The sequence below is a fragment of the Notamacropus eugenii genome, chromosome 7 (genome assembly GCF_028372415.1).
Source record: "Notamacropus eugenii isolate mMacEug1 chromosome 7, mMacEug1.pri_v2, whole genome shotgun sequence".
Lineage (NCBI taxonomy): Eukaryota > Metazoa > Chordata > Mammalia > Diprotodontia > Macropodidae > Notamacropus > Notamacropus eugenii.
Window position 1 is genome coordinate 150,622,913 of NC_092878.1, and position 27,422 is coordinate 150,650,334.

The 27,422-nt window shown below is 41.8% G+C and overlaps 1 protein-coding gene across 1 annotated transcript in view; it reads left to right on the forward strand.

The window, feature by feature from the left end:
- Positions 1-275: 275 nt before the first annotated feature.
- Positions 276-27,422, forward strand: part of COPS4 (COP9 signalosome subunit 4) — a 31,152-nt gene continuing 4,005 nt past the window's right edge. Inside the window, exons 1-8 of the mRNA XM_072624020.1 lie at positions 276-479; positions 11,567-11,646; positions 15,536-15,687; positions 16,545-16,648; positions 20,556-20,709; positions 22,013-22,163; positions 23,068-23,238; positions 25,202-25,317. Coding sequence (XP_072480121.1) covers positions 406-479; positions 11,567-11,646; positions 15,536-15,687; positions 16,545-16,648; positions 20,556-20,709; positions 22,013-22,163; positions 23,068-23,238; positions 25,202-25,317 — 1,002 coding nt within the window. The 5' untranslated portion in view covers positions 276-405. The remainder of the gene's footprint in view (positions 480-11,566; positions 11,647-15,535; positions 15,688-16,544; positions 16,649-20,555; positions 20,710-22,012; positions 22,164-23,067; positions 23,239-25,201; positions 25,318-27,422) is intronic.

The following is a 27,422-nucleotide window of genomic DNA, read 5'->3' on the forward strand; positions in this document are numbered from 1 at the left end:
ATTTTTTTTCAAACCTTAAAGGGCCATGGAAGCGTTGGTTTTAAGACTGTTGTTGTTTTTATCCCACCTGTAACACCTGCTGCCTCTTTCCACCACGTGTAAAATAAGGAGGCCCCCCAAAATCCAAATATTCCCTCCCGTTTCCTAAACAGAAACTTAACTGGCTGCCTGCCCCTGTCCCGCCCCTGTCCCGCCCCTGTCCCGCCTCCGTCTTCCGGCTCCGCCCACACTTCCGGTGGTGAGAAAGGGAAGAAGGCGAATAGACGCTCTAGCCTGCTCCCGCCTTCTCGACGGCACTTCCGGTCCCTCTAGCCGAACGCTGGAGGCTTCCACTCGTTCTCTCTTCCGGGAGAAAGAGTGACGTCCTTTGCCGGGGCTGGGGGCGGGGTCGGGGCCGGAGCGAAGATGGCGGCGGCGGTGCGACAGGACTTGGGCCAGCTAATGAACTCGAGCGGGTCTCACAAGGACCTGGCGGGCAAGTGAGTGCCACCCCGGGGGAGGCGGGAGCGGGCGGTGCGGAAGAGCAGGAGGGTCTCGGGCGCGGCTGGCGGCCGCCGATGTCGGAGGCGGGGCCCGCCGGGGCCTCCGGAGGCGTTGGGATGGGGAGCGTGGAGGGGGAGGGGAGCGGGGGCGCGCATGCGCGGCAGGCCCGGCCGGCTCGGCGCTGGAGCTCTGTGGGTCCCGCTCGGGGCTCCCGGGAATGCTGAGCGAGCTCGGAGCCGGGCCTCGGACCCTCCTCCCTTTGCCCCTGTACCCGGAGATCTGGGGTACAGCCTCTGACAACGCCCCCAGACCGTGTCCCGCTTTCCTCGGCTGCAGCCCTGCCGCCTCTCATGTAGTGTCTCCCTTAATCCCGTATCTTGTTGGTGCCTATTAAATGCTTGTCTGACCGAGAAATTCTGGGCCCCGAGCCTGGGCGGTCATGCAGGCAGCCCTTCTTGCCCAGGGCCATTGTGCCAAGGAAGCATGCTAATCACGGAACGTTTATTAAGCCTCTCCCCTGTGCCGGGCACTGTGCCGAGCCCTGTGCCGAGCCCTGGGGAGACGGGGTAAGGAGACAGCCCCTGGGGGGGTTACAATCTAAGGAGTTGCTTCCCAGAGAGGGGATGAATCGTCTGTCCTGGGTGTTGGAAAGGCCTTGATGATAAAGGTCTGCATGGTTCTGAAAGGGGAAGGGGCGTGGGGGGAGTGGTAGAAAGGACACCAGATTTAGAACCTGGGCCCTGGGTTCAAATTTCGCCCTCCTTCAAGTTTGGTCAAGACTCATAACTGTTCTGAGCCCTAGTGTCCCCGTCTGCCAAGTAAAGGATTGGACGAGTTGATTCGGAAGCCTTTTCCAGCTGTAAATCTGAAGTGCTTTCCAAAAGCTCACAGTCTGCTGAGGGAATACCACGAGTGTAGAATAAGTGCCATAGACGATCGAATCCTTGGTGTCCTTAAGAGTTCAGCTCTTGTTTACCTGCTTCCAGAGGCTAAGACCCACCTGCCAGTAATTGAACTGTCAAAGGATATGAATAGACAATTGTCAAATGACGAATTGCAGACTGATAGCTACAGGAGAGAAGGCTTCAGATCAGTGATAAGAGAAACACAGATCCCAACAGTACTAAGGTTTCATCTCATACCCAGAAAATTGGCATAGGTGACAAAAGGAATAAGTATTCAGTGTGGAAAGACAGGCACACTGATACATTGGTGATGAAACTGTGAATTAGTGCAGCCATTCTGGAAACTTGGAATGATACACATAAAATGGCATATTCCGAGGAATTCATTGATAAAGAGAAAATCTCCATATACACCAGAATATTTGTAGCATCGCTTCTTGTGATAGCAAAGGAGAGGAAACACAAGATTGCAGACTTGGAAAAATTTCCAGATTTGCTAGGGATAGCCAGAACGCTCGAGGACAGTCAGGATTCAAAACATTCTTGAGAGGCCAGAATGTTTGCTCAGTTCTTATAGTCTGAGATTTAATAGGGATGAATATAAAGTCTTGCAGTTAGATTAAAAAATAAACCGCACAGATACAAGGTAACAGAATGTGGTGGACTAAAACAGTAGAGGACATTTTTAAAATAAATATGAAACATCAAAACTTGGTCTTATTTGGGAAAGAGGAAAGGCAACAGGTTGTCTTGCTGGATGTTGATAGGTGTAGACCTGTCAACCCCCAAGATGGGGCGTAAGGGGAGAACAGATGCACGAGTCACGCTAGGTGGTCGTCTGCCTCGGCCTCCTGTGTCTGCTGGTATGCTGTTAATGGATTTCATGCTTGGTGTCTGCTGGTGCTGTTATCTGCCACTATTCCACCCAAAGGGCATATTAGGCTTGCTGTTTCAATGTAGACTGGTGCCAGATTGACTGTCTCTTAGTAGATACCCCACTATTACTGCATTACATTTATTTGTAGACAAATTTGTAGACTATTACTGCATTACATTTATTTGTACAGTAAGTATGTCAGTGGGGCACACGTTAACTGAACAGCAGTAATAACTAGTCAGGAAATAGCACTTTAGGATATTAGGAAAGAAATTAGTTTTGTCAAAAAGTGAAAAGACCAATAATTGGTTTTGCCGAGAACATGAGTGGCTTCATATGCCCCATAGGAATAAATAAATGTAAGAATGAATCTCAAATATTCCCTCTAGTAAGTGTGAGTGTAGGATTGTGTCAGCATATTAAAATCTGGGTCATGTGCTGGAGTTGTGATAGTGGACAAACTTTTTGAATAAAAGCCCGACTCACCTCTGACATTGTCTTCTGTAAATATAATCCAAAGAAGAAATGCTGATTGACTCATGAAACAAATGTGTATTTTACGAACCCATGTCACATCACATTCATAAACAATCTGAGAAACGAGTCATCAAGATAGCATATTGGGATACAGATATCTTGGGAAGTATAAGGTTCCCCACAGTGAAGATCTTTAAGAAGGCTGGATAAATACTTGTTCTCTTATTGAGCACAGGTGTCAAGCAGCCTACTGAATTAAATTAGATTAATTAGATGTATATTAGATTAATTAAATTTGATGTAATTGGGAAATATTTAACAAAATAAAAATACAACATAGGTTACGTTACATTTTAAATCTAAGTCAACATGAGATAATTTTCTCATCCTTTTCTAATATTTGTCTACAGTTTATTATGTTTGATTGCATAGTTTAAAATACTAATTAGAAGGGTGAAAAGTATACCGTGATTTTGCTTTTGACAGTAGTGAACTTTGGTATTCACTCAACAAACATGAAGCACTTCCTATGTACCAGGCACTGTACTAGGCACTTGGGATACAGTAGCAAAAAGGAAAGAGCCCTGCCACCAAGGATCCTATGTTTTAGTGGTAGGAAAAAGCAGAAAAAGGAATACAGAATAGATACAAAGGAATTGTGCAGAGGGGAGATCAGCATCTGGGAGGGAACAGACCTGTTTCCTACAAACAGGAATGAGGTGGCCATGAGCATTAGGGTATAAGGCAAAGGCCTGGAGGCAGGAGTTCAACTATTATCTCCTGGGAATAAGTCTCGCTGGGCTGGCTCGGTGCTTGTGAAGGAGGGAGGTGTGCAGGTCAGCTGGCGCTAGATTTAGCTTTAGATATCAAAGTTTGTAATTTCTACTAGAGGCAAGAAGGATCCATCCAAGGTTCCTGAGCAGGGGAGTGACGTGGTCAGGCCTGGGCTTTAGGAATGCCACTTTGGGATAGATTTGGAGAGTGAGGCAGACACTGGAGCCTGGGAGGCTAAGGAAAAAGCTGTTGCAGTGGTTGAGTGCAGAGGTGACTTTGTATGGAGAGGACAGATAGGGAAGATACAGCACAGGTGGCACCAACCAGGCCTCCCACCTGGGACTGTGTATGAGGAGTGATGCCATGAGGAGTGTGCTGACCTTGGGCATTGGAAGGATGGGACAGTGGGAAAGAGGATACATTTTGTTTTGGGCACGTTGATGCCCTTCACCCTTAGTGCCATGGTACCTTTTTCAGTCTTATCTCATATCTCTCTCTTCCACACATTGGACTGCTCTGTGTGCTGAACATGTGCTATACTCTCAGCAAACACCCTCTCTTTTTTTTCCCCGACTCACATCTTCAGCATCTCCCTGCTTATAGGCTCTTTCCTAATGCCTGCAAGCACACGCAGATCTCCCCAGTCCTTCGGAAACCCTCACTCATCTCTTAACAGTAACTCTAACAATGATCCTTCTCTCTCCTTTCTCACTTTCATAAATGAAAATGCTGTCTATACTTATTGCCTCTTCTTCCTCTCCTTCATTCACTTTTCAACCCTTTGCATTGTAGCTCCCTCCAGAATCACCTGATCTGTTGGCAATTAAAATTTGATTAATCCTAATCCTTCTCGGTTCCTCTTCAGCATTTTCCACTGTTGACTACCCTTTCTTCATTGGGTTTTTGTGCTGCTGCTCACCCTGTCTTTCCTCCACTGGAAAAGGTTCCCTTTTGCCTCTAGGTTATAATACACATTCCCCTGTTTGACATTTAAACCCCTTCACAAGCTGGCTCCAGCCACTTTTCTATACTTAACTACAAAACCTGCCTCTTCATACATTCTGTGTTCTGGCCAAGCTGCCCTTCCTACTGTTCCCCATGTAGGACATTCCAGATCTCATTGCCATATCTTTGTACGGGTTGTCCCCCAGGTCTTTAGTAGCCTTATCTTCAGCTCTTAGAATGCATAACTTCCTTCAGAACTCAGCTTAAATGCTGCCTCTTACGTAAAGTCTTCCAGGGTTTCCCATTGCATCCTGGACCATCTTTAGCCATCCTGATGAATATCAGGCCACTGGACTCAGATAATTGTGGAGGAGAAGTGAGGCTGGTGACCTTGCACAACCCTCCCTCACTCAAAGCAAAGTCAACTGCAAGTCATGTCATCATCTTGATGTCATGATCCTCTTCGAGAACAAAGGGCAAACACAACAGCAATCTTACTTTCCAGGTACTAGTGCTTCCTTTTGAAATTAGCTTATGTTGGGTCTCCTAGTGAAGGGAAACTCCTTGATCACATAATTTTGCCTTTGCATACCCAACACTCATCACAGTCATTCTTTTATTGAAGGAACCTACAAACTGCCTGGCACTTACATTAGGTGATTAATAAGTGATTGTAATAAATATCTGAAGCATCTGCATTGAGATTGCAGATCCATTGGAAGGAGTCCCACCTGGGATACCCCACTCACATCACAGCCGGAATGCCTTATTCAGTTTTAGATGTCTGCCAAGGTTCTGACCTGGGTCACCTTTTCTCTACAGTATCCTGGTGAACTCTTCAGTTGCCACAAGTGCACTTAGCTCTTTGTCCCTGACTCCCAGATGTCTCTGGCCAGTCCATATTTCTCCTGGGTTCCTGCCTCCCTGTGAATGTCCAGTAAAGACCAAAAGCTCAACAAATCCCAGACAGCTTAGTACCTTCCCTCCGTACCCTCATCCCTCTTCCACACTTCTGGAGAGGGTGCCACCATCGCATTCAGAGCCTGGCCATTCTTACTGATTCCTTTTCTCCCTAATTCTCCCTTTTAATCCATGACCAGATGTTTTCAATTCTACTTGCACACCATAAAAAGTATTCGTGCCTTTCTCTCTGCCACTTTCATTTAGACCTTGTCTTAGCCTTTCTCCTTGGCTGTCACAACAGCCTTTTCTCTTAATCTCTCTCCTTCCCAGTCTGTCCTCCACCTAGCTGGCCAGATCATCCACTTGAAGCACAAGCTTGACTTTGCCACTTTCCTCTTCTCAGAAATCTTCGGTGTCCCCCTGTGGGCTGTAGGAGAAAAAACAAATTTATTGCCTTGCCATATAAAGTCACAATCTTATTCTAGCTTTCCTTTCCAGGCTTATTACATATCATTTTCTTATACTAACTTTAGCCAAATAGGTCTGCTCTCTCTTCTCCTAATTCTGCCTCCCATCTTTAGGCCTTTTCATTCCCTTCACTTTCTATAATTTCATTTTTCTTCAAGACACATACTACTTCCTGTGAGAATCTTTTCCTCACTCCTTCTGCATCTTCAGTTAATAGTAATGCACATGTTTGTTTGTTTCCATGTTGTATCTTACTCCACCCCCAGTAAAATACGAGCTGTTTGAGAGCAGGGACTTTTTAGTATTGTCTTTGTATCCCTAGTTCCCAGGACATTATCCTTAGTAGGAAATTAATAAGTGCCTGTTGGTTGTTGACAAACTGGAGTGTCTTGAGAGAAAACAGCCAAGATGGTGAGAAGACTGAAAACGGTGCCATCTGAACTGGGCATGTGGCTTAAAGAAAAGACCTGGGAGAGTCTTGATACATGCCTTTCAGTTTTTGATGAGGTGTCATTTTCATTAGGAGATTAGACTTGGGTATGTGACCTAAATAGAACACAACTAGGAACGAAGTTAGGGTCAGCCAAGTGGTGCATTGAATAGAGTACTGGCCCTGAAGTCAGGAACACTTATCTTCCTGAGTTCCAGTGTGGCCTCATATACTTTCTAGCTGTGTGACCCTGGACAAGTCATTAACCTCTCAGAGCCTGATCTATTAGAGGAGGAAATGGCAAATGACTTCAGTATCTTCCAAGAAGCTCCAAACAGGGTCACAAAGGGTCAGACTGAACAACAGGAACAAAGTTAGAGAGAGGTACATCAGCTGTGTATGAGGAGAAACTGGCTTGGAATGGGATGCCTCACCCTCTAAATAAAGGCATTCCCACTGAGCTAGAATAACTACTTGGGAATGTTGTAGAATCGATTTCTGTTAGGTATGGGTTGGACTCAGTAACTCCTGAGATCCTTTGTACTCTGATAGGGTTCTGTTAAGCCTAGGACTTCTCTAATTCCACTGTGCTTTCTTTTTTAAAATTCAGTTTTATTTTCAATTTGAAATTCTCCCTCCCTTCCCCTGGACAAGGCTGGAAAAATAAAGCCCATTACAAACATGTATGGTTATGCCAAACAAATTCCCACATTAGCCATGTCCAAAAAGAAAGAAGGAAAAACATGCTTTTAATCTGCCCTCTGAGACCATCACTTCACTCTCTAGAAGCAGATGGCATGGGCTGTTTCATCATCAGCCCTTTGAAATTGTGGTAGGGCTTTCCACTGTCCTTCCTGCTACAGTTATTGTTTCTTTCTCATTCTATATTATCTCCATGTCCCTAGCAAACTGGAAAAATGAAACTTTGTCTTTAAAACAAAAAAGCTACAGAACATTGAAATAGATACTGATTCCAAATATAACTTTTAACATTTAGAAGTGAAATATACTTTTGCTTTCAGAAAACGGAACAGCAAGCTGACAGTTTTTTGAGCATCAGTGGACTGTTTAGATAAACTGATCATGTCTGTGGTTCGAGAGCAGAATGCTAATTCTGATGGCTCCTTGCCTGTAAAAAAATTTTTAGAATTCTGTGAGAAAAAGCATGGTAAAGACTCTTGCTGATTTGTGGAAAAGATGGAGAGAGAAGAGGTAGACAAATACAAATCAGAAGAGGAAGAAGTACTTAGAGGTTGGGGACAACGAGACCTGGGAATTGGAGTGAGCCCTATCCCCAGTAGGAGCTCACACTGCCATGTGGCAGTGGGGCCAGAAAGTTAGCATGAGCGGAGCTGCATGAGGAGGGGGCACTTTCTGGGCAGAAGGAGGTCAGACCGCAGCTAGAGTCCAGTTCTGGGTGTCTTATTTTAGGAAGAACTTTGGCAAGCTGGAGAGCTTCTAGCCAAGGGCAAACTTAGGCTTAGATGGCAAGAAAAAGTCCTAACAGTGGAACGTAAAAAGTGGAATTATCTGGCTGTAATCTACCGCCTTTCACCCTCTCCTTCTGCCTTCAATACCAGACCCTTCTCTAGATGGAGATGGAGAAAAATACTCAACTGTCAGACTGGACCCACTACAGATTTATGTTACACAACCTCAGCTGGGCCCTCACTGCTTCTAGACCATTCTGTTGTACCTCCCTTACTAATTTGCTTTCCCACTCTCCACAGTGGCTCTTCCATACCTTTTCATCCCTCCTCAGACCTCCTATGGCATCCGTTCCCCACTACTCTGTCAGCTGAGATCTACCTCTTCTGCCCTGACTTCCCTGCTGATGTCCAGACTTGCATGAACATCTGCCTTTCAGACATCTAAAATTGGATGTCCAGTTGGCATCTTCATCTCAGCTTATCCAAAACTGAGCTCACTATCTTTCCCTTAAGCCTCCCATCCCAGACTTTCCTGTTATCTAATATTTCCTTAGATACAGGGTATCACCATCCTCCCACTCCCTCCGTAGGTGTCATCCTTTTCTCCTCAGTATCTCTCGCCTCCCCATATCTAATCATTTGCCAAGGCCTGTTGATTTCACCATTCCAACATCTCCCTGTGTCCCCCCTACTCTTTTCTGATGCTCCCTCCCACCCTAGTGAAGGCTCTCATTTTCTCACATGATGTCTGTTACAGCATTTGCTGGTGGGGTCTGCCTTCCTCAGGTCTGTCTTGTCCGATCCTTTCCCCTTTCAGCCTCCAAAGTGATTTTCCTAAAGCTCACATCTGACCAGGTGACTCCTCTTCTCAATAAACACTGGTTGCTCCTTATGTCCACTAGGATCACCAACAAAATCCTCTGTTAGCGTTTAAAACCCTTCATAAACTATCCCCTTCCTACCTTTCCAGTTTTCTTATGTGTTACTCTACCATATATTCTTCCATTTAATGATACTGGCATCCTCGCTGTTCCACAACCAAGAGCCTTCTCTGCTCTCTCTGTCTGTGTTTCTCTGTCTCTCTGTATCTCTCTGTCTCTCTCTGTGTGTCTCTGTCTCTTGTCTCTTTGTCTCTGTCTCTCTCTCTCTCTGTGTCTCTCTGTCTCTCTCTCTGTCTCTCTCTCTTGTGTCTCTTTGTCTCCCTGTCTGTGTCTCTCTCTCTCTCTGTCTCTCAGATCCTGGCAGTCTCACTGACTGTCCTTCATGCCTTGAATGCTCTCTCCCCTCATCTCCTTTCCTGACTTCCTTCTAAGATCCTACTAAAATCTCAAATTCTCCAGGAAGCCTTTCCCAGCCCCTCCTAATTCTAGTGCCTCCCCTCTCTTAATTGTTTCCTGCGTATCCTGTAGGTACCTAGTTCATGCACATTTGCTTATTCTCTCCCCTACTAGATTATGGACTCCTTTCGAGCAAGAACCATCCTTTGCCTTTACTTTATATCCCCAGGTTTAGCATAGTGCCTGGCACTTAGTAGGTGCTTAATAAATGCTTGTTCACTGACTCAGCTCCCTGTAGCTCCTGGGAGCATGTTATATTATCAGATATGCTAGGAGTTGGATTGGATGGCTGCCAGGTCCCTTCCAACTCTTGGATTATTCCACCGAGTCAGCAAACATTTAAGTGCCTGATGTGTGCCAAGCCTTGTGTTCAGTACAGGAATGTACTCAGGGACTCAAGCAAGCAAAAAACAGAGAAATTTTCAGCTCCTGATAACTGCAGGTGTCCAGAAAGGCCTCTGTAGGCAATGGTACTGGGGCACGACTTCAGTGAATCTCGGGATTTTCTCAGATCAAGGTGAAGAGGCAGTTCATTCCAGACATGGGGGATCAGATTAAAAAGGAATTTTTTGGATTATTATTCTGAATTTGGTAAAGGTAATGAATGTGAGGTTTTTCCATATTCAAAGAAAAGAAAAATAGGAGTGCTTATATAAAACCATAAGTCTCTAGTCTGTACAGCTTTTTTTTTGTAAAGCTTATAATAAATTCAACCTGTTACTTCAAAGCTATTATTTTCTGTTTCCCTCTTGAACCTCTTTATTTCTCTTCTGAACGTTTTTTTGAGGGCTTTGTTGATACTCAATCTCTTTTTTTTTGGTGGTGATGGGGAGAGCATTACTCTCACTAGCCCTTCTCTTCCAAACTCCCACTGTCCAAAAAAAAAAAAATTTTTTTAACTTCCTGTGGAACAGTTAATGGTCAAGCCAAACAAATCCAGACATTGGTCATGTCGCAGACTGTATGATTCTTTCCTTCTTGACCATCAAAGCTCAATCAAGAGAGAAATGTCACCACAAGTTTGTTTTCTGCTTTGATCAGAGTTCTCAAATCTTTCAAGGTTGCTTCTCTCGCTTCTGGCTTGACTCACTGGCCAGTTAACTGTTTTTCTGTTTTTGATTTCGTCTACCTTATTTGGGCAAAACCTTTTCAATTTTAAGGAATCAAAAGTATCTATTCTTATCTCCTGCTGTCCTCACCATCCTTTGGTCAAGAACTCCCTTGTTGAAAATAACAAGAAAAACATTTTGTAGTTATTTTGAAAAGTACTTACATTTCTTTTTACTCTCCTTGAATGTTATTATATCTGAAGGTTATTGATTTTTGTGGATTTATTTTGTAGCCTTGTTTCGTTGTTATCATCTTCTTTAAAATGATTGTTTCTATGATTTGTTCCTTGACCCACCAACTATATAGAATCAAATTATTTAGTCTTCCTTTAAGATTAAATCCCACAGATCTTTTATTGATTAAAATTGTTATTTCTTTATGGTCAGTAAAGGATGTGTTTAATGTTCCTGCTTCTCTGTGTTCTTTTATGAGACTTTTAAATCTTTGTGACGGTTCTAAGTGTAGCTGAGATCATGTATTCTCCTTTTGATTCCATTTAGTGCTCTAGAGAGCCCTCATGACTGTGGCTCTTAAAAGTTACATCAGCAGACAGCAATTCTGGCAGATGTTCCTAAGCTTTAAAAGTTTCAGGTGTGAACTTTGTGACATACTTTTATTCAGAGAGACTTACTGTTAGAAGGGTGGCCTCAGGTGATGAATTTGTCTTAGTAACAGCAGTTCATGGAGAGGATTTATAATCTGCATCAGTGGAAGTGAGTATACTACATTGGTAAAATCACAGATCCATGTTAGTAATGAAGTAAGTAGTTAGTGGCTGTGGATTCATTTGGGTATTAAGTGAGGATACTATCCCATATTTGTTGGGTAATAAAGAGTTATGTGTACTTCTGTTCAGAATGTCAGAAAGTCTTTTATTTTTTAATCTGTAACCTGTTGAAAGTACCTAGAAAACTTTCAGAGATGTGTTTCTGAGGAAGATAAAATATAGTTTAAACTAAATTAAAATACAACCACATTTATGTTTAGAGTAATGGAAACTTACAGGCTAAATATGTTCTGTGATATAGGATCGTAGGAGATCACCATATAGAAACTGAGCCCTGCCTGGCTGTGTGATGATTTAGAAAACCGCAACTAACATTATCTTTGTTGTATTACATTTTATTTATTTTGTTAAACATTTCCCAATTATATTTTAATCTGGCTGGCCACATCAGGTACCCACTTGGCTCTCTGGGAGTTTGATACCTGCCTGTTTTTTATAGATGAGGAAACTGGCACTCATAGAGTGAAAGTCAAGGCCAAAGGTCATGCAGGTAGTAAATATCGTAGCAGGAATTCCTGGACTATCCTCTTGATGTCAAAATCTGCTGTTCTTTCCACCTTAATCACGCTGCCTAGATGTCAGTTAATTAACGCCAAGTAAAGAGAAACATGTTACAGAAATTTTAATTTTGTCTTGTTAGGTATCGGCAGATATTGGAAAAAGCCATTCAGTTGCCTGGGGCAGAACAGCTTGAGGCTTTAAAAGCCTTTGTAGAAGCAAGTAAGTGGAACTGAAGTTTAATACTTAGTTTCCTGTTTTCTGTATTCAGCTTTGGAAATGCGAACATTTTTATGGTGAAGCTAATCATTGTCAATGTTGGTCTCCCCCATTTGTTTTTTTTTTAAATACCGTGTAGAGGTTTTTAAACTACGTATGCCATGTGATTTATTTTGAAACAAATGTCTTGAAACTTAAGGAAGATTGCAATCCTTAGTTTAGTGGTATATTTGTAGTAGTTAATTTAAATAAATTATTTTTGAATTGTAAAATTATCTAATATACTTAATTACTTCAGGTGTCATTCAGATAGTAAACATTTAATTTGTGATGAAATTTACCTGATAGTTTATAATTCAATTCAGTAATCATTTGTGAAGTATCTCCTGTGGTCTAGAGACTGCTAGGCACTGAGGACATAAAGAAAACCAGAAGAAGCAGGGCCTGCCCTCAGGAGGGGAGGATGAGGCATACACCCTTACAAGACAAGGCCAGCCCAGGTTTGGGGAAGGAGAGAAGAAGTGTTCAGGTGGAGGTTTAACACCTGAGTGAGCCTCCAGGGAATTAATGAATAAATAAAATAATTATTTCCTAAGCACTTACTGTGTGCCAAGCCTGGTACTATGTGTACAACATTTCTAACAAATACCCTCAAGGATCTTAAGATCTAGTAGTGACCAGGGAGAGCTGTTTTGTTATTTTAAGTTATAAGGATGGTTGGAGGGGCTGTGGGAGGAGGATCAGTGATAGAGCTGAATTATTGTCATCATTAATAATAATAATAATAATAGCAGTTATGTATTATCATTTTTGATCGTCACAACAACCCTGGGAGGTAGCTGTGATTGTTATCTCCATTTTACAGATGAGGAAACTGAGGCAGAACTAGGTTAAGTGGCTTGCCCAAGGTCACACAGCTAGTGAACATCTGAAGCCAGAATCCACACGTTAGCCACCGTGCTTCCTCTATTTGATTTGAATAGGGTTTTAAGACTGGCATGGGGGTGAGGCTGGTGCTGACAATGTGGGAAGAGAAGTGGAGTGAGTTAGGGCTGGAGTGGGCCCTAGAAGGTGGTGGGGCATGGGTGCTGGTCTCAGTATTGGCAGCTGTGGAGGTGGCCTGGGAAGGGAAGAGTTTGAATAATAGAGGGGATCAGGGAACTCATAGAAGAAGGCATCAGATTTAGGCACATGGAAGGCTCCAGAGACGAGTCCTCTGACAGGACTTCAGAACACTTGCTGTGAGCCTTGTGCTGGGGAACGTGGGTAGCTGATCCCAGGGTTAGCTATGAAGCAGTGGTCGGTGAAGGGGGATGGCATGGATTGGTGGTGCACCCATTGGCATGGTTTCATGACTTTTTCTAGGGGTACTCTAAAGCTTGGGAGTCAAGGCTGGAAAAGGAGTGACTGAGAGTTAGGGTTAGGCATGAGTGGCAGACAGAGTCTGAAGTGGCATTTATTGGAAGAGCTTCTTCAGCTGCTGCTGTTGTTTCATAATAAACCAGGGCTGGTGCTTGGGCCTCTGCATGTGAGGAGGATGTGCCTAGAGATGGGACATTTGGGGAGCCTCTGTATTCCTCTGAGGAAGAAGCCAGGAACTGAGGCAGATGGTAGGGTGGGCAGGAGTCCTGTGGGAGTAGCATGGTGGCCAGGAGGAGGGTTTCTGGGCAGGGGCAGAGCTGCCAGTGTCCATGCTGTTGCAGGGTATAGGACTGAGGAGGGAGCCCTAACTCCTTAGGGCTGGTCCTACAGGCCATCTAGCCCCAGTACCCGGGGGCCTTTTGGGGCCAGGCCTGATGGGACCAGGTGACCCGTTCAGGACCTCTTCTGTCCCTTGGAAAGCCTGGGGCCCCTCCCAGCTTCCCAGATTTTTACAAAATGGCAGTCATCCCCAAATTCAGGTGGGGAAAAACCAGGAAGCACTTGTCTACCTCAGTTTGTATCTGTTCTTTTTCAAGGAGTTTGGCTTTAGTCAGATGAAAATGGGGAGGCAATGTGGTATGGTAGAAAGGGTGCAGGACTGTAAGCCACTCTTGGGCCTCAGGTTATTCATTTTATGGATGAAAGCCAGAAATGGGCTCCAGCAAGTGCCTCCCCAGGCCTCGGAGGTCCCACAGGCTCTTGGCAATCTTCTCTGAGAGAGGCAAAGCAAGGCTAAGCCTGGCCCCCCCCCCCCCCCTCCATCCTGAACTGCCTGGCCCTGGCGCCCCCCTCCCCCCCATCTGTTTCAGCTTTCCTGAGGATGGAGTGGGAAGCTTGGAGCACCTGGGAGGACGGAGAGCTCACCTTTGTGCTCAGCCTCTTGGTCTGAGTTTTGACACCCCAGGTGACTGCTACAGAAAGAGCTAGTCCCGTGGTCCTCCAAAGATGACCAGAGAGCAGCAACCTGGCACAGAGAACAAAGCTCGATTTTAGTCTCCACGCTGACACTAACTGGGGATCTCGCTTTCCCTCTCTGTTCCTCCCTTCCAGGCCTGACAGTGTCGTTCTCTCAGATTTGGGTTCACCTCACCTCAGCTTCGGTTTCCCTAGTGTCTCTGTGACCTTAGGCAGGTCTTTCCTCCTCTTCTCTTCTAAAGTCAAGGAATTGAGCTAGATGATCCCTAAGATTTCTTCTGTCTCTGATACCTTGAAGGTTGTTTTTTGGGGAGGTTGGAAGAGGGGGTGGCTTCAAGACCTCGTTCTGTCCCTTCCCTTAAAGCGTCTCTATTTGCTGCACGGCATCTACTGCTTCTCGGCTTCTTAAGTGCCGAGTGTGAGGGAACAGGTGACAATTGTGTCGTAGTCCTTGCCAGGGTCAGTTTCAGTCTGAGGCTTCCTCATGGCTCTCTTTCCCTGGGTTGGGAGACTGGATAGCCCTTATTGCCCTGGCCTTGTGGTGCCTGTGGTCTCTAGCTCCCCCCATAGAGGAATGTCTGTTCTCCCCATTCCTTCCCGAAATAAGGGAGCCTGCTGTTTGTCCCTCACTGCAGCTTTGGTACTGACACTCAGGTAGGTGGTGGTTCTGATCAGAATCCATTACAGTGAATGTTACCAACTAATGAACAAAAAATACATTATTGGCTTTTTGCTTTGAAAATAGGATCTTCAGTCCTGCTTTTAAAAGCATTTTGTCCTTCCAGGAGAGATGATGTGCTATAATTATTGTTTTTTTTTTTTTTAAATGCTCATCCTCACACATTTCTGAATGTAGGCCATTTTACAGAAATGAAAAAATTTGTCGAACCCCATTTGTTGTTGATAATAAGCCCTGATCTGTGGAGGTGTGGGAAGGGGAAGGGGAAAAGGACAGGAAGAGACAACTGAGAATTCATTTATTTATTTTAAGGAGACCTTAATAAGGGTTTGTCATGCTAAGTTGACCAGACAGAATGCTTTGATGTTTAAGTTTTTTTTATTTGATTTTCCCCTAGAGCTGTATTTGGGGTAGAAGTTTATTAAAAGCAATTAAATGATTAAAAAAATAGCAATTTGTCTATGGCATAGAAATTAATAGACTTTATTATTTGATTAATTTATTGTAGGAGCCTATGTAACCTTTTCTGTTAAAGTTTTTTTTATTATTATACCATTATGTTTATAAACTTTTAAAAATGAGTGTAGATAGGGGAAAGAAAGCATGATTCTCAACTGTTTATGAAAGTTATCTTTGAATATTATTTTTAAAAAATCAGATGTTTGATTATTTCTGTTCGGGACAGATGGTGTTTTTTCCCATATTTTGGCATCAAGATAAAAAATTTTTAATGATTTTGTCAAATGAGTCAATTCAGTTTAGTAAACATAAGGTGTCCCCTGTGTAAGAATGAAGCAGATGAAAAATTTGTCTTGTGAAGTAGTTGAAAAGCCTGTAAATTACTCATATCTCTCTGTCTCGTGTTTCCAAACCAAGTGGTAAATGAGAATGTCAGTCTGGTGATCTCTCGGCAGTTGCTGACCGATTTCTGCACACACCTGCCTAATCTGCCCGACAGCACAGCCAAGGACATCTATCATTTTACCTTGGAAAAGATCCAGCCCAGAGTCATCTCATTCGAGGAGCAGGTAAAAAGCCGGGACCCGGAGCCGCTGTGGTGTCTGAAGCAGCGACTCCAAGCCGCAGTTACCTGTCAGCTTTTTAAAGGGCTTCTTAAGGGTGTCATGGAATGTTGAAAAATACAGTACATGTTAAAGAGATGTCAGACTGTCAAATGATAGGATGCTGCAACTCCAGGAGGTCTGGGATCACTGATCTAGGGAATTTCCAAGTACTTAACACTGTTCTTGAGATGCTGTTAAAAATGATCTGGTAATTCAAAGCTTGTGCTCAGTTTAAAACACCTTTCATGAAAGAAGTTGGCACCTGTGATCATGAAGTGTTGCACAAACTCACGAATTTGGGTGCAGCATTAACTGCTTTTGTCCAGCGGTCTATATCTTTTAATCTTTGTTTCAGAGGAATTCTTACTGAGCAGGAAAGTAATATATTTGGCAAAATATGTTAAAGAAAAAAAAGGTAGTAGTAAAACAGAATCAGTAACAATGCTAATCAGGCATACAATGTAAATAATGCCAGTCAGATGGAGGTAGTAATATCTTATTAAAGGAGATTTTTAATGAATTGTCATTTCTCTTTAAATAATGTTACTACATATGTATCATATTATCTAGTTCTATATATTAGGTTAGTTTGAAGTTTTTACTTACTTAAATGTAAATCTTATTGAAAAAAATCTTACTGAAAACATCTTATTAAAAAATGTAAATCTTACTAAAAAATCTTATTGAAAAAATATAACTTTTACTAATGGAAGACTTTAGGTCACCATACTTGAACTTATTTACCCAGAATAAATTATAATTAACCTGATATCATTTGAAATTGAATTAAATTAAGTTGTTTTTTTTTTTAAATTATTAAGGTTGCTTCAATAAGGCAGCATCTTGCATCGATATATGAAAAAGAAGAAGACTGGAGAAATGCAGCACAAGTGTTGGTGGGAATTCCCTTGGAGACCGGACAAAAGTATAGTCAATATAGTGGAAGATGCTTCTTTCTTTTCCATAGTTTATTAATACTTAAGTGCTAATGGGTCCTGCTTGTTTAAAATGAAGAACTACTTGCTTTTGTTTTATTTTAAAAAAATCTGAATTTAAAAACAAATGAGACTAGCATTCCTCTCTATAAAGCAGAATAGAAAAGTAGGATTGATGGTGTGAGCAGCCATGAATTTACACCAGAGACTTTGTTGCTTTCTCCCTTCAAGTCAGTGTCAAATCTGAGAATTAATTTTCAGAGCTGTCGTGGTTATCTGCATTTACTTTTGACCTTTCTTCTGTTCTCTTCTGTGCATTTCAAAAACCACTTAAATGACCTTTTAATTTATTTTTTCCATCTTGGTGACCCTGTCACTATCCTCATTTTCCCCCAACAAACAAATTGAATGAAAGAAAAACAAAATCCTGGTGAAAGAAGTCCCCACGTTGGCTATGTTTATTGTTTAGCTAGCTACCCTGCTCACTCGATAGCTTACTTGCTCGTTGGGCATTGTATACTCTGACTTCATCTGTGTCTCAGATACGTGAACATGTATAAACATCTATCTCCTGAAATTGTGGTTGGTTTTTTCATTGATTAGAGTTCTTCCTAAGTCTGTTGGTAATGGTAAGGAAGTCTACACTGGTGTCTTTCTCACCATCACAAAATTATATTGATATGGACAAACAACTATTTATGTGAACAATCATTATTTTCAATTTTGTCTTTTTACCTATTATTGTGAGTCATTTTAAAAAAATTAGTCTGAACCTGTTACTTGATTGGTGATCTGTTTTTTTTTTACTGGTGATAAAACTCTTATCAGTAAATGTAGACTAGCACATTTTCTGCAGTTGACTGTCTTAGACAGTTGTCTAGAGGCAGTGAGGGGTTTATTGGTTTGCCTAGAGTCACATAGCCTGTATGTCATAAGTGAAAATTGAACTCACCTGCCAAGATTGGCCCAGGGAGTCAGCTTCCTGGTTCCTTTCACTTGTCCTGGCTTTCTGCAGTTCTGATTACAAAACATTTTCTGTCAATTAACCTGGAAAGGGCTTCTGGATATATGTGTGTGCCTTTTTTTAAAAGACTTTCTGCCTCAGTCTCCCTTTTGAAATCTGCCTTGAGCACAAAATGTGGTTATTTGTCACCTACAAAAGAATTAAAAGCAGATTCTTCACAGAGAGAGAGAGGGCAAGATGCTGATTCATTATTTATCACAACAGCCACATCCCTGCATGTTTACTCCAGGGGAGCTTAGACACATAGTCATTTGTGAGATCTACACCAGACTTGGGGCTTAAGGTTTGAGTTTGCTCAGCCTCCTGAGGGTCTTTTGTTTTCCTGGTTTAGCTGATGTAAAATGTGGACAGGGTAGGGCTCAGAGCCTTCGATGGAAGGAGGCTTCCTAAGGATGAGCCGTGTGGAGGCGGCTCTTTGTTTCCTAGGTGTCCTAGTGAATCATTTTTTTAAAAAATTTAGAGGGACAGAAATGGCATGAGTGAAACTTAGGGATATGATGTGCAGAAGTTCTGGAGAAAGTCTTCAAAATCTGGCCTCCAGCTGGTTAATCGCTAAAGAAACTCTTAGCACTGCTGTGCTGGGCCTCAAAGAAATCACTTCCATAATTCAGCACTGGTAATAAATAAGATGTTTATGACCACAGCTCTGATATATATAACATTAGCTTAAAAATATAAGATCTCTGATATAAATATTTCATGTCTGTAAAATGACAGATCCCAATAAGAGGGGCGCGATTGCTTTCCTTAAGGTGAAAAAGATGTTTAATCATATAGCTTCATAAATCTTTTTCCTTGCTGAAGAAAAAGTGTTTCCATAAACTCATTATCCAAGACCATTTCTAGCCATTGGAAAGACTAGTTCTTCCCTAGAACTCCATTGTACCCAGGCAATCATGACTTGATTGTGCAAAGTATGTTTTGTAAATATTGTGATACTTTATAGCAAATAAACTTGATGGCAAATGTTAAAAAAAAAAAAAAAAAAAGAAAATTGAACTCAGATCTTCCTGGCTTCAAGGACAGCTACCTCATACTTCCTCACATAGATTTATAGGGTTATTAGATCACATTTTTTACTTTTTCTTTGAATATTGAAGCAGTAAAGGCCATATTTCTGAGCTTGCCAAGGTGAGACCAAGTAGAGGAAGCTGCAGTAATCAAGCTAGAACAGTCACAGAATAAGTCTGAAGGGCGCTCTCTAGTACCCTGACCAGACCTGGATAGAGGAAAGCTGGGTACTTGAGAGTTCACTTTGCTTTTCTCATGGTAAAAGGTTAAGGTCAGACATAGCCATGATATTCCCGCTGATTTTATCACTTCCACTTTTAATTTTTTACCTTATTTGTAAGTCTTTGATACATGAAGTACTTTGGCTTGAAAGCGTATTTTTAAAAATAATAACTGATCTTTTTTTTTTTTTTAATATCCTTGTCATTTTCTAGCACCTCCTCCCCCCATAGAGACCTCTGTTCTAACAAAGAAGGTTCTTTAAGCAAAACAGATGTAGGGATGGTGTTGGGTGGCACACTCCTTTCTCTTTAGAGTAGGAAAGGTCCGTCTCTTCAAGAGTCAGTCAGTGAATTGTGCTGGATTCTGGGTTGTTTGTTGTACTCTTTTCCTTTGCATTATGGTAGTCATTTTGTAAATTGTTCTCTCAGGGATGCTTACGTCACTCTGCATCCAGTTCATACAGACCTTTCCAGATTTCTCTGAATCTTTCAGAATCATCTTTTCTTCTGATGCATCTTTGTGATGTATCGGCTGACTCAAGCAATCACTTTTTGTGATGCATTACATCAGTGTGTGATGATTCATTTGGTGATTTCCCCAAGCAGTAGACATCCACTTCATTTCCAGTTTCTTACTTCCACAGAAAGTGCTCCTAGAAATATTTTGGCATATAAGGAGCCTTTCTCTCTGCCACACCCAGCCGTAAGGAGGATGAAAGGTATTAAATATTCCATTACATGATCACATTCACTTTCTGTTTCACCTGGCAGGTTTACTAGTTCAGCTGTGTCAGATTTCAAAGTAGTCTTCTTTGATCTCTTGCCACTTGACTATAGGTTCTGTGCACATAAATGTAGCTTTTGTGATGGTGAGAAAGACACCAGTGTAGACTTCCTTACCATTAACATTTAGGTTATGAAATAGCTCAATGAAAAGCAGCTCATTTTGATGTTTGATAACCTTTGTTCATGCATGGCTTTTGATCTTGTCCTTAAAAGCATATTTGGTGACTCGCATTATTTATTTCTTCAGTAACTGTGAAAGGCAAGGCTTCCCAGCTATTTTGTCTTTGTTTCTCCTGATAATATCTCCTTTAGATTTTTGTTACTATTTTTTATTTAAAAATCATTTATCTGCTTTTTCTTGTGGCACAGATAGTCTAAACGCTCATGTGGCTTAAGTAATTAGGGAATGGCATATTGGCCATTTGATTCAGCTGTGATTTTTTTCTTAACGGCAGAGTTATTGCCCTCCTTGTTTGGGAAAACAGACATAGGTGTTTTTTTCCCCATCTGTGCTAAGTTAAAGTAGTACTTATTAAAGCAAATATCTGCCATAGGAGCCTGGCAACTTTTTGAATATTTAAGTAAGGGAACTAAGATGTAACATAAATTAATAAAAGAAGGAAGAATATTAAAATATAAGTAAGGCTTGTGATGTGAGATACAAATGATCTGCTTCCACTAAGCTCAGTAGCACTTTATTTCTAATGGTGTAGAAATATTATATAAATTTGTGATGCATCAGATAAACTCAAGGGCCTGTAAGGATACCTTCTTCGAAAAACTAGCATTCCACACCAGAGAAGGGACATTGTTTTTTAAAGTTGATGTTGTGTGTTTTTTATTTCTTAATTGCAGGCAGTACAATGTGGATTATAAATTGGAGACTTATCTGAAAATTGCCCGGCTCTATCTGGAGGATGATGACCCCGTGCAGGCGGAGGCTTACATCAACCGAGCTTCCTTGCTCCAGAACGAATCCACCAATGAACAGCTGCAGATCCACTACAAGGTGATTCCCCCTTTGGCACTGCCTGGTCTCCTTTTTCTCCTTAAACAGCTTATAATGTAAACATTTGAATAATTATTTAATGGAATTAGATTCCAGAGTAGTAGGAAAGGTTCTGTGTAAGTACAGTGGAACAGTTTAAATTAGAGAGGGCCTGGAAGAAAGGAGCAGTTATAACCGATCCAGCAGTTTGTTTTTAAAGCTTACCCCATTTGCTTTTTAAATTTTATTTTTAAAAGATTGGTGATGAAGGACACAGAAAACTTTCCAGATAGAAAACCCTATTCTAGTTCTTTTTAAATTTAGTATCTTTTGTTGTATGGACATGTTCTTAATTTACTAAATCCATCCCTTTGGAAAAGTTAGCTAGGAATCAGCAGGCCTCAGGTCTCAGATCAGTGCTAGGGTTTGTTTTTGTTTTGGGAGATTATTTTTCTGATGTATAAATTGTAATTGTTAATATCTTCTTCAGTCTTGTAAGGGCTCCAACTACAAAGTGAAAGGGTGAAAAGATATGTAAAGTGTGATTATAAGTACATGGAAACAACATCCAGAAATCAAAGAATGTAGTGGGAGAAGTTCTTAGTCTAAAAGGATTTGCAAACGATCTCCATCAGAGGACCCCAAGAGGGCAGGCTGATCTGCAAGTGTCTTGAGGAGATTCTCAGGTTTTGGAGGCAGGGAGGGAAGCCTTCAGAAGAAACTCCAGTTACTTGCCTTGAAGCTCTCCAGGAAGTCAGGGGGCAGTGGTGTAGGGGTTTTCCCTTCTCTCCTTTTCCTCTCTCCCTTTTTCCCTCCCTCCCTTCCTTTTTTCCTTCCTTTCCTCCTTCCTTCCTCCCTCCCTTCCACTCTTCTTCCCTTCCTCTCTTTCTCTCTCCATCCCCCTCTTCCTCTCTCCATTCCTTTTTCTCTTCCTTCCTTCCTCCCTCCTGCAGTGTCTTTACCCACTGTTTCAGGCAAAGCAAGAATGACATTGGGACATGTTTTAGAGAAGATTCCTGTTTAATTAATGGTTGGACTAGAGCAGATTTTTCTTAATCTGGCATCTGGGAGCTTGGCTTTTGTAATATTTTGATAAATGGATTTCAGTGGAGCTGGTTGCCTTTGGAGTCCTTTGTATTTTATTTTGTGCATAAGATATCCTTCTAAGAAAGGAGATAATTAGCTTCCTCAGACTTCTGCTCAGGGCTCCACCACACACTGAAGTCACAGACTGTTTGACTGGATAGATGTGGAGGGAGGTCCATCGATCCTTTGATTTTTAATTTTAATTTTTGCTAATTTAGACCTACTCTCTCTGCTGCAGGTGTGCTATGCTCGTGTCCTTGATTATAGAAGAAAGTTCATTGAAGCCGCCCAGAGATACAATGAACTGTCATATAAGACGATAGTCCATGAAAGTGAGAGACTAGAGGCCTTAAAACATGCTTTGCACTGTACCATCTTGGCATCAGCAGGTAAATGCATTATTCACTCCGAATCCTGTGTATCAAAGGATGACTTTTTAGTGACTTCCAGCTTTTGTAGGGTAGAACCATCTACATATGAATGCTTAGTATTTTGGGGGAGATAAAAGTTAATCAATGCACTAAATAATTACTATTTTCTTTAATATCCTATTTCTAAATATACACCTATGTTAATAACTCTTACAAACACCGCTCACTGGTACTTGAGCCTGGTGCCTGGCTGTAGTGCAAAGAGCTCTGAACAAGGAAGCAGAAGCCAAGTTTAAGGCCCCAGAGCTGCCACTTTTTGACTGGGTCAAGTCACTTATTGTCTCTGAGATTCTCTTCCTTCATCTATAAAATGGCCTGATTCCTATATTCTTCACAAGGTCATCTCTGTGCAAGTGCCTCATGAATTTTAAAAGGTAATAAAGTGGCAAAATGTGAGTGTAACAAAAAAGGCAGAGAAGGCCCAGAGAAAAACCGAGTGCCTCAGTTTGCTGAGGAAATTGGAGTTACTGGGCTGCTTTGAAGCTCTTGTGTTTTCACAGCAAGACTCAGTTCTAGGCCTTCCTTTCGTGTTTCCCATACAGTAAATAACAGTTAACATACATTTTTAGAAGGTTATTTATGCCAACCTACCCAGTTCAGGAAAACAAAAAAGTAGTTGAAATGCATAAGTTTTAGTAACTGAACATGATTTTCCGAAATAATTCTGAAATCTTTTAATCTTGGTGCATGTTTGCTTCAGAAATCACATTAAAAATGTTAGGACTAGACACTTAATGTAGTGCCAGTAGTCTGATTTTTAAGAAATATTACCAAATTTCACATAGTTTATTACTGCTTAAAGGCATAGATACTGAGTTTCCTACTGGAGAAATGTGTTGGTGATGCCCATTTGTTTCTCCAGGACAACAGCGCTCTCGAATGCTAGCCACTCTTTTTAAGGATGAAAGGTGTCAGCAGCTTGCGGCCTATGGAATCCTAGAGAAGATGTATCTGGATAGAATCATCAGAGGAAATCAGCTTCAAGAATTTGCTGCTATGTTGATGCCTCACCAAAAAGCGACCACAGCGGATGGTATGGATAGATTTTATGGATAGTAGTAAGCTTCATAACTGTCCTGATCCTGTGAGCCTTTTAATAGTTTTGGGCTAGTAGGTAGTAGGTAATACCAATTATAGACTCGCTTTAGTCATAATTTTAATTTGTGTGTCATACAGCTAATGTTGTTGAAAGTGTTGCATGTCTTAGATGTGAAGTTAATTCTATTAGGGAAAATTGTTGTAGTCTAGTAGATTTTTTGATGCCATTTGCAAGAGAAGGGCCTGTTTTCCCATACTTCAGAGAACTTCGTAAATATTGTAATTATCCTCAAATATCATGTATGAGCACAAATATTACTAATCTTGTTTTATGTGGAGAAAATTGAGGTACACCGTTATCATTTAAGCACGGCCACATAGTGAGGTAGGGGCAAAGGCCACAATGAAATCCATTACCCCAATTTCCAGTTATTTCCCAGCATTACAATGTTTCTACTCTTTTTTTTTTTGGTCCTTATTGTCTTCGTTTTCTTCTCTTTCCTGGCTTCTTTTAAAGTGCTTTTAAGAGACACTGTCATCTAGGGGAAAGACCAGTGATATAGTCTTAGCTCTGGCACTGATCAACAACTTGACTTTGGATGATTCACTGCACATCTTTTATCTCAGTTTTGTGAGCTTTAAAATGGAGATGAGACTCTGTGTTCTAACTTACTAAATTTTTTGTGAGGGTTAAATAAGATTTTTCTTTGTGTAAATGCAAGCCACATTTTTTTAAATTGACCTCCCATAACGGTGGGCTGCTCTTTGTTACTCCCTGGCATATTTTGTCTAATCTTGGAAGCTAGCCCTCTCTTCTTAGGGGGATCTAAAATCCAGGAGGAGGTGAGTATTCTTTCCTAAGTTCCCTGTTATGCAGTAGCGACTTTGGCACTGTGGATATTTAGTAAAGCCCCTGTGGTTGGCTTCTGAGTGGATTTTTTCCTACCCTTCTGATTTTTGTAGACCCCTTCTATTTGATTTTTTTCCTGATATCCTTTTCAGTTCAGGAAAACAAAAGACTCGAGGCAGTAGACCAGTCAGTGCCTTAAAAAAAAAAAAAAACTCAACAGCCAATGAAACTTCCATTTTAAGTGTATATTTTTCTTCACCTTTTAGTATTGTTGATTGAATAGTTTACATTTTACCCACTTATAAGTTAGAGAAACATATTGAAAAGTTTTCTTTGCTCCGTGGTTCCCTTGGACAATCCAGTCCCCTGTGTAATGAGAATGAGTTTCCCTCCCTGACCAGAGGTCTCTAAGCAAAGCCCTGCTGACAACTTACAGAGGTACTTCCTGGGCAGTTATGAGCTGGACCACTTGGCCCCTGAGCTGCTCCCAAGCACTGAGATTCTGTGACAGTGATTAGTTAAGACGAAAATAACAGGTATCTTGAAAAAGAATGCAGTAAGTTTGACCCAGGATTGCCTAGTTCTACGTATATATTAATGAAGTTTGTTTGCATTTTTACTAATATTTATTTGAAATGTAGTCTGTGTAATCAAAACCTTACTAATCAGTAAAATGCCTACAATAGGATTTCTAGCTCAGGTTGTATTTATTTTTTTTTTCATTACTACTTTCAAAGGTAAACAGTCATTTTTAAGAACAGTCATTTTAAACTGTTCAATCATTTTTTCCTACTTTTAAAATATAACAAGATATATTTTGGTTTTAAGAAAACCCCAAAAGTGGAATTCACTTTGTGAATTTGTGTTTTCAAAGCTGGTTCCACTGGATGGAAAAAACTTCCTGTTTTCTCAAAACTGGTTCAAAACAGAACTTATGTTGTGCCAAAGCCAGTTGGTATTGACTCAGCCCAAACTGACCTTTTTTATGTGGTTGGAAAGACAACACAAATACTGGTATAGGTATTACATGCAAAGAAATTCATGTAATTTTGGAATGCAGAACATAATTGATTCAAAATCAACTTATCATTGTTTAAATTTCTCTAAGGTTCCAGCATCTTGGACAGAGCTGTCATTGAACACAATTTGTTGTCTGCAAGCAAGTTATATAATAATATTACTTTTGAAGAGCTTGGAGCTCTATTAGAGATCCCTGCAGCTAAGGTATTTTCTTATGTCTGATACCAAATAATAGTAGTAAAGTTTCAGGGGGACAGAATGCTAGAATTAACTTGTTGGTCATTGAGCATCTACTAAGTACCAGATGCTGGGAAAGTTACAAGGATGAATAAACCGGCCTGTGTCCTCAGGAACTCCACATCAATGAGCAGATATGTATAAACATAGGTGAATAGCTATGATGAATGGCAGAGCAGGTTTGGGCTGTGGAAGTTCAAAGAAAGGGAAGATCTGGACATGCTCCCTGGAAGAGGCAGTGTTTGGTTTGGCCTTGAAAGACGGACCGCTACAACAGATAATTGTGGATAGGCTGGAGAAGGTGGAGGGAACCCCATGAGCAGTGACAGAAAAGCAGGGAGCCTGTCCACAGACCAGGCGGGTTAGGTTAGCTGGAGCCTAGGGTGTATGTGTGGGATGAATGGGGAATGAAACTGGAATGGTTAGACCTTCCTCCCCCTCGAAGTCTTGTGGTCTTTGCACTTTCACAGAACTCTGGCCATAAGCATCCCAGTGCAGTGTATGGAACCCATGCATTTTTCTAGCTGATTATATGCTACCATCCTCCAGGCCTCATTCCTTTTAAATCTGTCCTTTGTACTTACTGTTATGTCATCATTCTACTCCTCAGTGCTCCGCACTAGTGCTCCCTTATCGAGCCTCACTTTCCTCATATCCCAGTTTCAGGCCTGAACTTAACCAGTTCACCTGTACATGGCCTTAAACTCTCTGATTTTTTGTCACTTTGCCCTCATACCCACCATGCCTCACTACACTTTGAACCCTGTGTTGTGGCTTGGGCATCATCTTCGTATGCTACTGAATGGCACTAGAGGAAGATGTCTGACCTTAGTCAGCTGGGCTCTCCCTGCTCTACAGCTGCGCTTTACTTTCTTCCTACTGATTCATCACACTCTTCATAGTAGTTATTCTCTTCTCCCTTGTGAATTTCCTCTTCTGTAACTTACAGTTCCTTAGCACCATCTCCCATTCTTTCCGCTTTCGATGTAGTCTCTGAGGAGGCAGCGGCCCTTCTTACCAAGGCCAGCCCCATGACTTGTGCCTTTCGTTCCATCCCGTTCTGTCTCCTCCAGCAGATTGCCCTTTTGTTTGTCTTGTCAGTCTCTCTATCTGCTGGCTCCTCTGCCACCTGTAAACGTGTTTAGGCCTCCCTCCATCCTTGAATAGTCTTGACTTGATTCTACTGTTTCTTCACACTATTAATATCTGTTCTCTCTTTCACAGCCTGAGTCTCAGAAAAAGCCTCTCATTGTTTCTGCTTCTTCTCTTTAGTCTGTTTCCATTTATCTTCAAACCTCATTACCTAAGTGGAACTCCCCCTCTGGTCGTTACCAGCACTTCATTCGTTACTAAATCTCTGGCCTTTCTTATCCTTCTTGGCCCCTTTGCACCATGTTATCTCTTGCCTAGTTTTCATTTTGTTCTCACCCAGCTTTCTTCCAACCTATTTGACTGCTGCTTCTTTGTCCCCTTTTTCTGAATCATAATTTGTGTCCCACTTTCTACTCAAAGGCATTCCATGAGGCCCTCTTCCTTTCTCTCCCTCCAGTCTTTCGGGTGATCTCAGCATCTCCTGTGGGTTTGCTTATTGTTCTGCACGGATGACTTGCCGTTCCAGTCCTGGTGTTTCCCCTTAGATTTGTTCATGTATTACCAACTGTCTCTTGGACATTTCCAGCAAGACATTCTGCAGGACTCAGACTTAGCATGTCCATAGTAAATCCCCTCTTCTTTCCATCTATTGATACGCACCTAGTTTACCTGAAGGCATCACCCACTGAAAGGCACCTGGGTTCTCAGCCTTGGAGTTGTGGTTGGCTCATCCCTGTCTCCAGCCCTTATCCAACCTGTTGCCAAGACTTGGGAGTTCTGCTTCCACAACATCCGAAGCATCCATCCCTTTCCACTCCCATAGCCACCCCCTTCATTCAAGTCCTCATAACCTCTTTCCTGGACAGTGGCAGCATCCTCCTCATTGGATTCCTAGCTTCCATTTTCTCCCCTTTCCAGTACATCATGTAATAATTTTTCTAAAACACTCATCTAACTGTGTCTCTCCCCTGTTCAGGAGC